General features: G+C 33.2%; 3 protein-coding genes across 6 annotated transcripts; 2 read left to right on the plus strand and 1 right to left on the minus strand.

The window, feature by feature from the left end:
• The first annotated feature begins 544 nt into the window (after positions 1–544).
• Positions 545–7,567, plus strand: LOC125817563 (uncharacterized). Its single transcript, XM_049497109.1, has 17 exons — positions 545–658; positions 768–857; positions 938–1,049; positions 1,315–1,342; positions 1,957–2,055; positions 2,160–2,217; positions 2,305–2,339; positions 2,460–2,534; positions 2,616–2,711; positions 3,486–3,549; positions 4,053–4,106; positions 5,045–5,130; positions 5,219–5,279; positions 5,350–5,414; positions 5,553–5,658; positions 6,643–6,731; positions 7,075–7,567. The coding sequence occupies exons 1-17, from the start codon at positions 593–595 to the stop codon at positions 7,235–7,237; spliced, it is 1,347 nt and encodes a 448-aa protein (XP_049353066.1). The 5' UTR covers positions 545–592; the 3' UTR covers positions 7,238–7,567.
• Positions 7,568–8,083: 516 nt separating this feature from the next.
• Positions 8,084–10,695, plus strand: LOC125817356 (protein NUCLEAR FUSION DEFECTIVE 6, mitochondrial-like). 4 transcript variants are annotated; one of them, XR_007442292.1, is made up of 4 exons: positions 8,086–8,359; positions 8,442–8,563; positions 9,797–9,854; positions 10,454–10,695. XR_007442292.1 is itself a non-coding variant. In XM_049496886.1 (3 exons), exons 1-3 carry the CDS (start codon positions 8,220–8,222, stop codon positions 10,471–10,473), a joined length of 282 nt encoding a protein of 93 aa, XP_049352843.1. In that variant the 5' UTR covers positions 8,084–8,219; the 3' UTR covers positions 10,474–10,695. The 4 variants fall into 4 exon arrangements, 2 of the variants coding, with proteins under 2 accessions (XP_049352843.1, XP_049352844.1); XR_007442291.1 differs by lacking the exon at positions 10,454–10,695 and adding an exon at positions 10,144–10,369 and having other exon boundaries at positions 8,087–8,359; XM_049496886.1 differs by lacking the exon at positions 9,797–9,854 and having other exon boundaries at positions 8,084–8,359.
• Positions 10,696–14,952: 4,257 nt separating this feature from the next.
• Positions 14,953–15,621, minus strand: LOC125817674 (NAC domain-containing protein 78-like). The gene has a single exon (XM_049497231.1). It carries the CDS (start codon positions 15,619–15,621, stop codon positions 14,953–14,955), a length of 669 nt encoding a protein of 222 aa, XP_049353188.1.
• Between the last annotated feature and the right edge of the window lie 1,307 nt (positions 15,622–16,928).

The raw sequence follows: 16,928 nt of genomic DNA on the forward strand, positions 1-16,928 counted from the left end.
TATAAAACTGAGAGCAACTCAAATAATAAGTCATAATATACATAGTGTAGGAATAATATATTTTAGGAAATTGTAATTCTTTTCTAGATATTATTAGTATTAGGATTAATAATATAGAGTAATAATATTTAAAAGGATTGTTAAAAAGGAAAAAAAATCACTTATAGAAAAGGCATCTCAACCCTAAACCCTCAACGGCTTGCCGAAGTTACACCTTGCTTCAAATTTCCCTTGCCGGAGTTCTTCTTCGTCTAAGTCTGTTGAAGAACCACCACTCTCCCGCCGGCGCTAGTTTCTTACACTTTCATCCATCATCACCGGTAAGCTCCGACGCTATATGCCATTTATTTAACCATTTTATCAAGTAGTGCGGTGTTGTTGCTTGATTTTTTTGTTCAAGGAATTTACCAAATTCGTTTGAATTATCAAAATAATCTGTTTCAGTTTTAAATTTATTCAATTTTACGTATTAGATATCAATTAATCTAACTGCGTAATAAAATCAGTTTATTTAAATTGAGGTTGATTATTGTGTTTATGGTTAGTATACTAGTTAATCAATTCTGCTTACTCTGAAGTTGAAGATATCAATATGAGGTTGAAAGTTATATCTCGGTCTACGGATGATTTTACTCGTGAACGCAGTCAGGACCTTCAGGTTTGGCCACTCTTGCTTGTGTTGGGGAAATGTGCTTTCACACTATGTATCATGCTTGTCCTTGTTTTTTTGAAAATATTAACTCGCATAATGATCTATGCTTGATTAGAGAGTTTTTCGGAACTTCGATCCCAGTCTTCGACATCAAGAGAAGGCAGTGGAATATGTTCGTGCTCTGAATGCAGTAAAACTAGACAAGGTTATTCCTGTTTCGTTATTTAATTTATATTGTTTTATTTTGTTTGAGTTTGTCAATTTAAGTTTTTTTTTTTTGTCAAGATATTTGCAAGGCCATTCGTTGGAGCAATGGATGGGCACATTGATGCTGTCTCTTGCATGGCAAAGAATCCTAATCACTTGAAAGGAATATTTTCTGGCTCCATGGACGGTGGTACGTTTTTTTCGAAGTCTATTTTGTTTATAGGTTTTTTTACCTAGCTTCAAATATTGTTACATTTTGATGGTACATTTAGTTAAAAAAATATTAAACATTTAAAGTATAAAAGATATTACAAATTAAAGATTCTCTGTCTCAAAAAATAATATTTAAAACTTTAACCTTGACAAGTAATGCATCGAGGTATTGCTGGCTGAGAAAATTAAAATTATATCTGTTAATTACTCTGGACTTCTGAAAATCTTTTGTGTTCTTGCAGATGTTCGCCTATGGGATTTGGCTACCAGGTAGATATGCAACACAATTGTTTTAGTCATTACTTGGCTTGGCATTTTATTATAATAAGTGTGATCTTGTATAACCTTATATGCAGTTTTCTAGTGTAAGAATCTCTTAGATCAATAGTATCATTTTCAGTTAAAAAGCATTTGGAACTCGAAAAATATGTTTTATTACATTACCATTAAGTATGCATGTGATATACTTGAAATTCTGATCTTGAGACCTGAGGTTAATTATTTTGGAGTACTTCTACTAATTCACAGTGCACTAGGGATTTTTATTTCAGTTATTGCTTGTATATGACACAAGCTGTATGTGATATCTTTATCTCCAATTTTGTCACGTTTTGGACTTCTTTTAGATGTTTCATTCTAGTTGTATAAGGGGTTGAAATGTGAAAACTCTCTCTTTTGGCATTAGATCAATTCTTGAACTATATGCAGTTTTTCATCTGTAACCAGCAAATAGAAGCATGTTAGTCATTTTTAGAAGGCTATGTTTTTTCAATTCCCATTACTTTTTGAACAGCTCGTGCGTGTTCTTTTGATTTTTTTTTTTATCTCAGTCGTGTACCTTATAATGAATGTGTGCCCAATTTTTCTTTTGTGCAAAACCATAGGCGGACAGTACGTCAGTTTCCTGGTCACCAAGGTGCAGTACGTGGTTTGACAGTGTCCACGGATGGCCGTATTCTTGTATCATGTGGAACTGATTGCACGTAAGGCTTCAAGGGAACTATTGCATGCATGGATACACAATTAATATTGAAAAATATTCCTGTACTATATCTGACCCACTGTGCTTTTGGCTACTTTGCTATAGTGTTAGGCTCTGGAAAGTTCCTGTTGCTACTCTAATGGAGTCTGATAACTCATCCCAGGTAAATGCATTTCAAGCTTTCTGTTCTTTTCCATGCATGAACTTGGTGTGCCAGATTGTCTAACAAACTGAATTCTTTTATTCTCAGCCATTGGCTGTTCATGTTTGGAAGAATGCATTCTGGTATGTTATTTGGCATCATTGTACTTGCAAGATGATCAACTTAAGGATATCATGATAACTTTATTTGTTTTTCTCTAGCTTCATAACTTCAAACTGCAATTGATGTTGTCCGTTTCTCAGGGGTGTTGACCACCAATGGGATGGTGATCTTTTTGCCACAGCTGGTGCTCAAGTTGACATTTGGAACCATAACAGGTTTGGTCACCCATTTGTTGTATCATTTTTGCTGCCAGGTATGTGCAGTTTTTAACACATTTTAATCATCTTGTGAACCAGGTCTCAGCCGGTTAATAGTTTTGAATGGGGGAAAGACACAGTTACATCTGTTCGGTTTAATCCAGGGGAACCTAATCTTTTGGCTACATCAGCAAGGTTTTCATTCCTTAAGACTCTGGAGCCTTCTTTTTCCTTTTTTTTTTTTTGGAGAAGGATTGAAGGCCTTCTTATAAGTTTCCTGTCCAGATGCATAACTGACTCTTTTGTTTTAACTTAGTGCAAATTACTTTTTACTCAAGGTAATCAATTCATAGTTGCTCCTTATCAAAAAAATCAATCCGTCGTTGTTAGTTCATATTTTCATATGTGATACTCCTTTTCTTTAAGACGATTAAAGCTTAGCTGGTTTCTGTGATCTTTTCTTTTTCTTCTGATACTTGCGTGGGTATCTGCATTTTCCAATCATGTAGTATACATGTTTAAATATACCCTCATTTGTATATAACCTTTGTCAAGTTAAATATCTCTTAGCCTTTTGAAAATTCACTATTATGTGCATCTGGGTTGCTAATGTCTTGGACAAACATTTACACAGCAGTTGCGGCTTCTTTGAGTGTCAAATCAAACTTAAAAATATTAATTAGTGAAAATACACGAAATCTTCCCAATTTTTATGGAAAAATCCATAAAATATTGCACCTGTAAAGTTGTTTTGAAGAATAATTTTGCTTCAAACACTTGATTAGTTCGTGCTTTTTGCTCTTTTGATAGTACTCGTGAATGGTCTTTTAGAATAGCAGATGCCATGCATGTTATTGTAATTCAGTAGCGGCTCAGTTACTACATTAGAATTGATGCTTGCAAATTTCCAAGTGTAATCCGATTTTTGCCCTGCAGCTACTGATATGTGGTATTTGATCTTTCTTGCAGTGATCGAAGCATAAGCATCTATGATTTACGGCTTTCTACACCAGCTAGAAAGGTTATTATGGCGGTAAGCAGCACGATTGTCTCTGTGAAAATTACTGCTAATGGTTGCATGGTCTTGTTTTGGTTAAATGCTGACCCATAAGCTACTTATTTTTATAATGTGTGAGTTTTGTGGCCTTCCATTTCTTTTAGGCTTTGAACATATTTTGAGTTATTGACTTGTTTTTAGGTTCAGTGGTCATGTTAAAAGAACCGCTGGGACCTCTCTTGAGTAATTCAGCTGATGTTACAAAGAAGCCCATGTTACAAATCAATAAGCAAACTAACAAGTTTGCACTTACCTCATCCCTTATCACTGCAAGTGCTGGTGACCTTGCCATTTTTCTTGTTTTTCTCATTTTAGGACAATTGTACTGACAACATCTTTTATAGAGAAAAGATAAATAATCTCCTATATTAGGGATGGGAAGAGGGAAGCCTTAGTATCTTTGATTACAACTTTTGATATTTATCTGCTGTGTATTCTTTCAAAATAGTTCATTTCTGAATTAATATCTCTTTTTGCAGACAAAAACTAATTCTATAGCATGGAATCCGATGGAGCCAATGAATTTTACTGCCGTGAGTGCAACATGAGAACTTTGTTCTCCTTTCCTGTATCTTGCGTTGTTCTCTCATAATTCTAGTCATGATATTTTTGCTTTCAGTTCCTTTATCACCCTTCCTGATTCCTGCTACCAAGAAATGGTTTTGTTCTGATATTATGTTGCTACCTGTAACCTGAATGTAGATTATAGGTGGCAGGTCACATCCCACTTAAATGTGATTTTGATTTTTTGTTCTGTTTTTGGGTAAGGTACTATGCGATCTGATTCATGGGTGGGTGGGGGGATTAGGCTCTTTTTGTGAAAAAAATTAATCCTGTTTTTTCTTTGTCCAAAATCTGTAACCTATACCTTTATAATATTCAGAAATTTTGGTTAAAGGTAACTAAAAGAAATTAGAGAGTCCTTCTACGTCTCTAGTGAATTCTGTGAGAACTTGAAGCATAAATCTTAAATTGAAATGTATATATCCAAAATTTGATGATGTTTTAAACTTTAACATGGAGTAAGGTGGATAATAGTAGCCTGCTTCCAGTCCTTTTCCGATTGCTAAAACAGTTTTGATTGTTATAATTTGAATGTAGAATTTAATCATCTTAAATATGGATAGATTTTATTTTTTCTTATTCTCAAAAAAAAAAAAATATGGATGGAAACTTGCAAACTTAGATAGGACCAAAAGGTGAATGGTTCCTTGGAAGGTCTTTCCTTAGTGAGAATTGCCTAGTTACGCTTCTAACACCACCCAAACATTATTGCTAGAAGTTTGTGAAGCTCAAGTAGAGTAGTGTAGCTCTATCATGGACTCACTGCCCTTGTGTAAAATGTTGCTATGCTAGAGTGTCACATGGTGTTGATTTTTTTATTCGTTAGTGGTTGTTTTCACTTTCCAGCATGAATTTATATGTTAGGTGATTTCTTTGCTATTACTCCTCACATGTCTCGTTGGTATAGGCTAATGATGATGGAAGATGCTACAGTTATGATGTTAGAAAGTTAAATGAAGCCAAATGTGTGCATATAGATCATACCTCTTCAGTGTAAGGCATCAACTCTTTCATTTAGTGCAGTTCATGTGTTGTATTCGACAAGCAGAGTTTGTTGCTAATATTAGGGGTTTATTTGCAGGATGGATATAGATTATTCACCAACCGGTCGAGAATTTGTTACTGGATCTTATGATAGATCTGTAAGTTCCTGTCAAGTTTATTTGTTCACCTAGTGTCTCAGCACTTTGACTGAATTACCATCCTTTGTAGGTGAGAATTTTCAAATATAATGGTGGTCACAGCAGGGAAATTTATCACGCTAAGAGGATGCAGAGGTTTCACTCCATATCTTGATGAAGAAGCATCTTTTCTGTTTATTTTAGTTATCCCCAACAATAATTTACAGTCTTGGCTGCTTATAGTACTTGCACTATCAAGTGAATGTGTTTTCCTGACATCTGTCATCAACTCAGGGTATTCTGTGTCAAGTTCAGTTGCGATGCAAGTTATATTATCTCAGGAAGTGATGATACCAACCTACGTCTATGGAAAGCAAAAGCATCTGAGCAAATGGGAGTTGTATGTACCTACACTACTTGATTCTTTTGGTTTATATCCTATTTACTGGGAACTTGTATACATGTTTCCTTTCTTTGTTTAGATGCATTATGGGTTTGAATCTTTCTGATTTTTCCTTAACATATCTATCCCTTGTTCCTCTTTAATTGTGGATTTGGTTTCAACACGTCGTTAAGATTATAAAAAGATGATGATCAAGAGGTCATAAGTTTTTATACCCCATCCATTTTAGTTTCTTGGGATGCTTAGCATGGTGAGATTTCGGGTTTTAGTTATTGGAAACAAAGGAAAGATTTACATTTCTTCAGTAGAACTCTTAGACACGAGATTCCAAACTTGAAAAAACTTTCTAGTTTTTCATTGAAATTGTTACATAAGTTAAAGAGTGTGATGAGTATTAAAAAAGGAAAAGAAGGGAAAGAGAGAGTTGTTAGTGCATAGATGAAAAGGAAATTCTTAAAACACCCAAACGTGAAGGTAGATAAATCCCTGTCAGATAAACAAAATGTTTAGAAAGGAACGGGGAGAAAGATATAACTTATGAAATGATTAACATTTGATTGTGCAGGAACTGTTGTGCAAAAGGAAAAAAAAAAATACGATTGTCTTAGAACTTTTCTTGCAAGAATGACTTTTTGATATGTTGTGTTGCCTATATATTGAGTTCTTTAGGTATTGTTTTCTTATCGTCCCAAAAAATTTTCTTGAAAGTTTGGTTTGCGACAATATTTAGAACAACTAACAATTGTCTCCACCTTCTTCACTTTGAAGCTTCTTTATGTGCATCACAGTACTATTGCCTTCAATAATGAACAAAATAATCTGTTCCTAACTTTTTCTGGAGGGCGAATGTTGTACTGTTGTTTTGGAAGAAAATGGGAAAGAAAGCTATTTAATGTTAGCTTCCTTGATTGTTCTGTAATTCTGTTTCTGTTTTTCTTCACATCCATCTGAATATAAAATCTGAAAATTGTGTCCTTGCAGGTTTTGCCAAGAGAGCGGAAAAGACATGAATATATGGAGGCTGTCAAGAATCGTTACAAGCATCTTCCTGAAGTCAGGCGCATTGACAGGTAACAGTTCATCTATGTCTAAGATTCTTGTCTTAGGGCCTTAGGCCATTGGTACCAAATTGTAGTTGGTCATCTTGTTAACTGGCCTGTAAGATCATGCCATGTCCATCCAGTGCCAAAAGCTTGTTACACTGAGACCTATATTATGCTAACTCAAGCCTGAACATAAGCTCTGCATGGTTAAAGGCTTAAAGCTAAAGTGAGAATTTCAGAAGATGATGATTACCATTGTTAATTCTGTGTGCATATATTTGTTACTTTGCATTCCTGTCGAATATCTCAAAAGATTCCCAGTGAGCCCAAAAGAGATTAATCTTCACTCTCCTTTATTGTGATTTTACAGACACAGACACTTACCAAAACCAATCTACAAGGCAAGTAGACAAATACGCGAGATGACAGAATCTGCGAGGCGGAAAGAGGAGAGGAGGAAAGCTCACAGTGCCCCTGGAAGCATTAAGAATAAGCAACTGCGAACAAAAAGAATTGTCCGAGAAGTTGAATGATAAGTGTGGCTGTCTTGATCTGCTGATGCATGTTAGCCAGGCCAATTTGAACCGTTTAGAAAGTTATTACCTATTTTCACAGTTGTTAGCAGGCCTATAAGATAGTATATTTATTTTATCAGAGGGAAGAATTGAAAGTTCCATCATTTCATGTCGTTATCGAGATATAGTGGTGGTTACTTATGTTAAAATTATGTTGCTGCTTCCTGCTAAAAAAATTGCCTTTGCTCTTTCAAATAGTGATAAAAAAAAATGCAGATTCTAACAGACTCTGGTTAAACTTTACGTGAATGCATTTGCCAACTAGATTCGTGAGCTAAATTGTGAATACTTATCTTTGGAAACGTTTGCTGAACATCTGAAAAGTTTGTGTATTTTTGCTTTCATTTTATGGTTTGTAAATCATACTTGGATGATAAATTCGAAGTTAGATTTGGTAGTTCAAACTTCAGATACACGGATATTAAAATTTGAGATGGTCAAGCTAAAGAAAAATACCTAAACTATGCTTACTTTCAAATTGTTGGAATCAAGGGCTTTAAGCGAGCCTTACTTCAATAGAAATTTTTAAGAACTTCAAACTCGTGAGTCTAAATTAATAACACGGTTAAATAAGTGGGTGTTTAACTATCTTTCATTATGAAATTTGAAAATTAATTTTTATTTTCAAATTGAAAAATGATATTTGAAAGTTGGCTAATAAAATTGAGATTGTGTTTTATATTTTTTATGAGTAATTTATAGTGAAAAAGTGATTTTTTTTGCAAGGCGAAATACTTCTCTATATAAGAATTTATAAACTTTGGCTATACCTTAAATAGGATCCTGAAATTGGCTATTTTTGCACTCCTCCAAAGTAAGCCGACTCGAAGGGGCAGCCAAGCCAAGCATTCCCCTAGGGTTTAGCCCAAAACCCTGTAATTTCATTTCAACAGTAAATCTTTTCTCCATTAGCATACATCCTGAACGATTCTCCTTTTCCATGGCCATCGCCGCCGCTAGATCCATTTTCCGGTCACCGTCCCTGCGCAATGCCGCATCAAGGATCGCATCGGAGGCTAAAGCAGCTCGATCTCCCTTGCGCACGCCTTCTAAAAGTCCTCTATCTCATCGCATCTTCAGGTACTCTTTTTTTTTTTACTAGCAGTTTCTCGAATTTTCAATTTCATTATATGTGACTGAACAATTTATGCAATTCAAAAAGGTGTCCTTCTGAGATGAGCGCTTGTTTGGAGTCGCTGCAACCATACCACACCGTCACTGCTTCAGCTTTGATGACTTCTATGCTTACTGACTCTCTCCGTAGTTACAGTTGGCTCTCAGAAGGTGATTTTTCACTCTGTTATTCTCTCATTGAGCTATGTTATTGATTAGTTTGATTTCTGTTTGTATTTAGTTAATTAATTAGAACTGATAATTTTATTGTTAAACGAATCAGCTATAAAATGTAGTGCCTCATTAGTATGTTCATGCAAATGTTTGAGAGTTGTGCAAAATTAGTTATTAACTGATCCAGATTGGAGTAATCAATCAATTAAGTATTAACTATGCTTTAATTCCAAAATTTGTTTTATGGATCTATTGTTTTGTTCCGCTCGATTTGTAGAATCAATATTCAGTGATTCATTGTAGTCAGACTGTTATTTTTTCTTTTATAATCGAGAAATTTCTGAGGCATGGTCGAAACACTATGGGTAATGGCCCCTGCTCCTGTACTTTTCACTTAAAACCATCCTTTTGTCTGTGGCATTGATGTGTGCGCGTCATGTGATTGTCTTTTACTTAAAGACCAAAGCCCTGGAGGCCAACTATTATTATGTTAGTTGTCTTACCACAGTTCTCTTTTATTTGGGTTTAGATCTGCCATACTTTGCGAGACTTACATATGTATGTAGAAATTTGAAATGGCATCTTTTCCCCTCTCACGGGGAACAAAGATGTTGTCAGCTTTGCTGTGATTGCATGTGATCAATTTTTACAACAAGTGGTTCTGAAAGGATCAAATTTATCTGTACTTCTGGGGTTCACGCTTTTTATCTTTAGTTCTCTCTATTTGCTCTTTTAATTTTGTCATTGCTGGGGGAGTGAGTGGTGTTAATTTGGAAGTAGGTGTATTATTAGAATATATAAGCTGTAACTCGCCTGTGAGTATCAATCTAGTAATTAGCTGAAGATGTTCATATCACTGTTTTTAGTCCAGGAGGAGTTGTAGCTCTCTTCTTCATTGAAACGTCCTGTACTGGCTGAATTTTCCATGATTTCAAGGTGCTTGAAACTATTAACTAGGTGACTAGCACCTTTGCTGACAACAACCTTCAATATTGCCGATGATTCGATTTCAACTAGACTTGAAATCATTCTTTTCCACCTGAATGAATAAGCCAATATAAGTTGAGTGACCTATCGCGTAATACATCATTGCATATACTTTCTCCTCTTGATGTCTAGCTCCCTTTTCCTTTCTTTTCCTATAAACCTAACCATTTGGCAAGATTTTGTGGTTTCTGTGTATCCATCTTTTATATTTCTCTGACCGACGAGTTTTCGTTTTTGATATAGGTATCTAGCAAGACCTATAGGACCCTCATTTGATGTCTTTTCCTCATTTACTACTTTGGTAAGTCAATCAAGTATTTCTCTTTAGTGTGTCTTGGACATATCCGAAATTTAACATGGACCTTCTATTTATAGTTTTGAATAAATATTTTGCTACTGAGCATGATATATGGAGCCTCCTTTGAAATACCCTTGAAACAATTTCATTCCATAGTTTAGTTATGTCAAAGGCAAGAGTGATTGTCAGTAGTCTCTTGCATTCTCTTCATTTTTGGTGTTGCCCATCACGTACTTTCCGGTTCTTATGTCACTTTGATTAAGTGTTGGATGCTTCATTCTTCCTGTTGTAGGCGTTGACAAGACTAGATGAAGAAGGAGAAGCTTAGAGGACTGAATTGGATTCATTTATGTTTGGAAGCTTTCAATTTAGAAATTGTTACTTGCATAAAATTTTGTTGACTACTTTTGCTGGATCAGAAATAATGTATGATGGTTGTTAGGGGTGTATAATGACAGGATATCTGTAGATTTTGCTGATGAATCTTGCAATGAGATGTTTATTTCATATTCTCTTTGTTTGGTCACTAAAGTAGTGTCAGGAAGTCTTTCTAGACACACCTGGTAGAATTGGTGCTTACGATTTTATCTTTATTCGATCAGCCCAAAATGAAGACGTGTGATGATTTTTGGGGAGCTGGAGCAATAATGTACTTTCTCACCCTGGTGCGCTAAGTAAAGAGGGTTATAATGAGCTGCTCCTTTATTTTTGAACTTGGTAATGCTAGATTGCAAGTTAGTGTTGCCATTTGCTTACTTCTGACTTGTGTGCCTCTCTCTTTATTTGTTATTGACGGTTTACCTTTCTGTTTGTAACTTTTTCTATTCATTGATGTTTCTGTTGAGCTTTATGGTAACACTAACTTCTTGTTAATCAACCAGTTTGTGATAATGAAACATGATCGGTTACCTGTCCTCAGAGTGATGAAGCTATGCTTTCATGAGTATTTAGCGATGAACTTAGTCGTGTAAAATAAACCTACATACACTTTATATTTTACTTTTTAGTTAACGGTTTAAGAAAGTAAAATTTGATTTAATAGATGTTGGAAGACAAGAAACAGTCAAAATATTTGTATGAAGTTGATTGCATAGACAAAACAAAAAGAAAATAAAGGTACGATATATATTATATTACAATTAAGGTAAGAGAAATTGAGAGTATATTAATTGATAAATTCTGTATTACAATGTCTATATTTTCTAGATAATATTAGCTGAGTGTGTATATCTAATGAATATTGTTTGGAAGCTTTTAATTTAGAAATTGTTACTAACATAAAATATTGCTGACTACTTTTGCTGGATCATAAATATTGTATGATGGTTGTTAGGAAGTGTATAATGACAGAATATCTGTAGTTTTTGTTGACGAATCTTGCAATGAGATGTTTATTTCATATTCATTGATGTTTCTTATGATAAGTTGAGCTATATGGTAACACTAGTTAATCAACCAGTTTGCGATAATAAAATATGAATGAAGCTACACTTTCATTCACACTTGTCATTGACGATGAGGATTCAAGTCATGATTAACTTAGATAGTCGTGTAAAATAAACCTATATACACTTTATATTTTTATTTTTCGTTTAACGGCTTAAGAAAGTAGAATTTGATTTATTAGATGTTGGAAGACAAGAAACAATCAAAATATTTGTATGAAGTTGATTGCATAGACAAAACAAAAAGGAAATAAAGGACGATATATACTATAATGGCATCAGTTTCCCATGATCAATTATTAGCTAATTACAAGAAACGTATGAAACTTGAGAGAATACTAATTGATAAATTCTATAATACAAAGTCTATATCGTCAAGATCGACATCATATGGATGTCCCTACATTATGATCACCATCATGTTAGCTAACGTCAACGTACGGTGACACTCTAGTTTGTTTACCTTTCTTCAAGAGAATAACGCAAACAAGGCATATTCACATTCAACATTACAGTACACTGGCTAGAAAAAGGAACTAAAAAAAACGCAATGTATACTGTTTAGGACATTTGTCAAAAAAAGCTACGTGGATTGTCCTCCTCAATATGCTTTCAAGTCATGAGTTGGTTCGGTGGGATGAGAATATGGATGACGTTGAAAAACTTATCAATTCGGTTTTGCAAAGATATCGTACTTGCTAATAAGTGTATATGGTACAACTTAAATCGTCCTTACTAATTTGTTTTGTTGGAGTTGCCTTCATAGGTGTTTGATGAGTTTTGTTTAACCACCACAAACCTGTGGTGGGAAGGAAATATATAGCCTCTTTGCCTTTTTAATTAAAGGATAAATAAAGGTTTCGAGTTTAAGCTTATTGGATATGAGAAAAAATCTAGTAAAATGTATATATATGCATCGCTGAATTCAAATTAATCGGCTCTTTTAATATAAGTATCGAATAATAAATGAGAAACCACCAGAGAAAAGAGGACTAGGGGAATAGATAATTGCATTACAAATTGGATAGTTATTTTGAATGCATAGAATGACAGGTCTCTAAATTGGGATAGAAGGAATGTGTATTTAATAAGGCTGGTTAAAATATTCATCTTAAAATAAGTCCTACATTTTTGAAATTTTCTTGGAGAACATAAAAGAAAGGTATAAAGATATGATCACCATTAAGGAGAATTTATTACATAGTTAAGTTTATCTTGAAACTCTTTAATAAATAATTTCCTTCAACATTTTTCTTTTAAAAAAATATTGACACTTTTTTATAAGTAATTTTCTTAAACTTTAAGAAGGGTCTATTATATGTTGATAACTAAACAAATAAATTAAATAACAACATTTTTACTGCTCGAAAAAAGGAAAATTTAAACGTTCAAAAACATCCACAACACTCAACTTTTCATTGAGTTCAACTACAAAGTCATTTCTTTAAGTAGATTCTTATATCAAAACTTAATCGGTAAAGAAACTTTCAACTCAACTTTGTGCTAGGAGATGCTTGTGACCTTAATTCATATCCAAATCCATTTCAACACTACAAAATTTACCTCAACACCTAAGAATAATTTATTTGTCATACCTGATACGACCTTACACACAAATGAAAAATGATTCAGGCCTTAGCTTAGAAATTTTCATAATGCTACAATATATAGTTAGAAGTTAGATCTTTTTGTGTGAACTAAACTAGATGGGAGTTTCAACAAGAGCAATTAGAAAGCAGGGATTGGGAGAGCCCTTATCTGATATATTTATTGATACTAACATATTCCACCTCGTTTTCCCAAATATAAGTAATCTCATTTTTTGTCTTGAATAAATTCACTATCATGATGAAAATGAGTTATAATAATGTTGTCCATAAGATTCTTTGAAACAAAGCCCCAAAATTTCCTGACACGTTATGAATAATAAGAACAAAAAAAAACCCTAACTTTTTCCAGATATTAACCACACACCATCACAATAATATAATAGTAAAAAGAACAACTTTCACATATAGCAAACATAAAAATCATATTTATATGCTATAGCTATTGTTTGCATAATTGCGCTTCATAGCAAATATAAATATGTATATTTCGCTATACATATACAAAAGAAAGCAGTTGTCTAATTTGTTTCTGTTTCGGTATACATATACAAAAGATCAATTGTATAATTAATTTGTGTTTGTATAAAGCTGGAAAGAGAAAAAGACAAAAGAAAAATGGGCAGGGGAAGATCGTATTTGTATAATCATAAGTGTATAGGACGAAAATATATGAATTTGTATTTGTATATACAATTTTCTCTCACTTTATACAAACACAAACGCAATGTATACATTTGTGTTTGTATAAAGTGAGAGAGGCAAGTGAGAGTGGCGAGCGAGATCTGGGAGAGGGGAGAGAGAGAAACGAAAATATATGTATGTATACAATTTTCTCTCGCTTTATACAAACACAAACACATTTTATAGTGTTTGTATAAAAGCGAGAGAGGCAAGGGAGACTGCCATTGAGAACGAGAGTGGCGAGCGAGATTCACCAGAGGCGAAATAGCAACAGTTTACTATGGGGTACAAAACTATGTTTATATATAACATTTAATTTGAATTAATAGTATGCTATTTATATACAATTTTCCCTAGTAAAAATGCACTATATATCACGTTACAACAATTAATTCAAATTAAATAGAAATTAGGGAATGAACTTACCTCACTAGGTTAAACTCCAAAATTGTGATTAATGAACTCTAAAGTCGTCTGCAATCTTCGATGATACTTTCAACAAAACACTCAAAATCACTTCAAAATCTGAAAATTTTAGTTGTAACTTGCATAAATGTCACTGAAAATAAGACCAATTTCTAGGATTTTTTCGTTTAGAACCACTGCACTTTGAGTCAGAAGTGTTTTGCTGGGAAAATGCAGAGGCTTTAGGTTTTTCGGTTTGGGAAATGCACATGTGGCGCTAATGTAAGAATGTATTTAAGAATTGATTGGTTTCACTTTCCACGCGAGGAAGGTAGATTTCACGTGCACAATCAATAAAAATATTTGCTAAAGTTTTTTGCCATGTCAGCCAATAGTGTTTAAAAGGTACGTACAAATTCTGGGTGGTTCAAAGAATTAACAGGCAGATGGTGCGTGGTTGAGGTACTTAAGAGGAAAAAACTCAACAAGTTTAAGAGCCTGTTTATGCGTTATGATTACTAGAAATGTGGTTTTGTGCTAACTATTATAACGACAACAATATTTTCTTATCGGAAATGACTTTAGTTCTCTCTATTAATTAATTTTTAATTTGTCATTGCTGGGGACCGGAGTGAGTGGTAAGGTGTTAATTGATTTGGAAGCAGGTGTATTATATTAGACTATAACTTGTTAATCAACTTGAAAGCATTCAGATGTTCATATGACTGATTTTAGTCCACGAGGAGTTGTAGCTCCATCTCTTCTTGTCGATGATTTGATTTATTACGTTGGAATAAAAGAATCAGTCAAATTTTTTGTATCTACTTGATTGCATAGAGAAAACAAAAGGAAAATATAGGTACGATGTATATTATATTACAAGAAATGTAAGAAAAAATGAGAGTATACTAATTGATAAATTCTATAATACAAGTCAATGTTTTCAAGATCAATATTAGCTTATGGATGTCCCTCTAAGCATTCTACATTAGGATCACCATCGTCTTCCTTGTCCAAAATAGCAAGTACTTCATTCCCAACGTCGTCTTCCTCCACATTAATATCGTTGTCTAATTGTAAAGATGAATCAATAAGTTTTTCAATGTCATTCATATTCTCATCGCTAACTCCGTTTTCGTTATCATCATTGGGTTTTCTCTTCTTCTTTATCTTACAAATTACATAACCCTTGTTCTTAATTTCTCTAGCCTCCAAATAACCATCATTCAAATAGTATTCCATCATTAGCCACTCGCCATTGGCATTCTTGTTATCACTTTTGCCGTAGGTGTACTTCAAACTTTTCACGTACCCCATGAGTCTACCTTTATTGTCAAAAACCTCTTTTCCCTTTCCTTGTGGCTTCCACGTACCCTTCCCCACAGTTCGCGAAACTCTTTTCCATTTCGGATTTTGTTTCTTTTGGGGCGTTATGAAGTAACGTGTGTAGCTATTAGTGCCTTCAAAAATCTGCCACGGTTCGTTCTCCGCGTAAAGATTAACGACCTCCATATATTGATTTTGGTTGGGTAGTGGTTCATCTCTCGTAAATCCTACTAAATACTTGATGACTTCTATATTCTTAGGTGAAAAAATATAGCCCAACCGACTTCCCTTACCTCGAGCCATTATTTTAGCTAAAAAAGAAAAAACTTAAACCCTAATTATTACGTTGTAATAGATGATGAACAAGTTAATTACTGGGCGTATAGTAGTTTTATAGATTAATCACTCCTAGTTACTAAGAAAAAAATGATAATTATTTAAATATAAAGAGAGAAATGATCCGAGGAATAAGGGAAATATGATATGATAATTATTTAAACAAAAAGAGAGAGCTGATAGAGAATAAGAGGAATATGATTAGAAGATTATTTATACAAAAAAAAAAGAAGAGAGAAGTGATCCGAGAGAACAAGGGAATATGATGCTAATAAGGAAAAAGAACAAAATTGGAAACCAATTAATTTCAACTATGGTTTAAGAGTTAGTTTAGTTAAATGAATATTGACCTTTAGATATAAAAATGGCCACATGGCTTCTAATTAAGAACCGTATCCCTTTTTTTTCTCCGGATCAAAATATTTTTTATGTTAATCCTAATTATAATTATCCGTTCTAATTATGTCACCTTCAGAAACTTTTTTTTTTCCTTTCGTAGGCGGAATATGGAAGTTTCTTTTTAATTCCTTGAACGAAATAATTTTTTGATGTTAATTATTCAATAAAATGTATTTTATTTTAATAATAAAACGCATATATACCAACACAAAACAATTACAATATTCTCAATCCTAATGATTTTCATCCTCTACGTAAGTTTTGTTATTTCATTACTTTTAATCACTATTAGAAATATAGGTTTTTATTTTTTTTTACCCATTTTCTACCAAATCAGGTCATGACTAAAAAGAAATTGATTGAAATATTGAAAAAATTTCTAATTTTTTCGTATAAAAAATACTACTATTTTTTTCACCGATTTAATTATGGATAAACTATTTTATTTGACATACATCACTATCATATAGACTAATTTTACCTCTATTTTTAAACAATTACGTATATTGCCACTTTTAGTATTTTATACCACTAAGTGTGTGTATCTAATGAAAAATTGAAGATTAACGTATTATTGAAAATTTACACATGTATTTGACACAATTTATTATGTCATGCATCCAAATCTTGTCAAATGTATATGTTCTATCATGTATCTTAATATTATCATATATATTTTTTGCATTATTACAATGTAGCTAACTATTTCATATTTATCTGAAATACATATTTTTTGAATATAACGTATGAAATTGATTGTAAATATTTTTGGGTCATTAATGAAAGTGATACTGTTAATCGAAAAAAAAATATTCATTGATTCATTGTAATCAAGACTGTTATTTTTTCTTTGATAATCACGAAATTTCTGAGAA

Source organism: Solanum verrucosum, unplaced genomic scaffold (genome assembly GCF_900185275.1).
Source record: "Solanum verrucosum unplaced genomic scaffold, falcon-dt-bn FXZP01000280.1, whole genome shotgun sequence".
Classification (NCBI taxonomy): domain Eukaryota; kingdom Viridiplantae; phylum Streptophyta; class Magnoliopsida; order Solanales; family Solanaceae; genus Solanum; species Solanum verrucosum.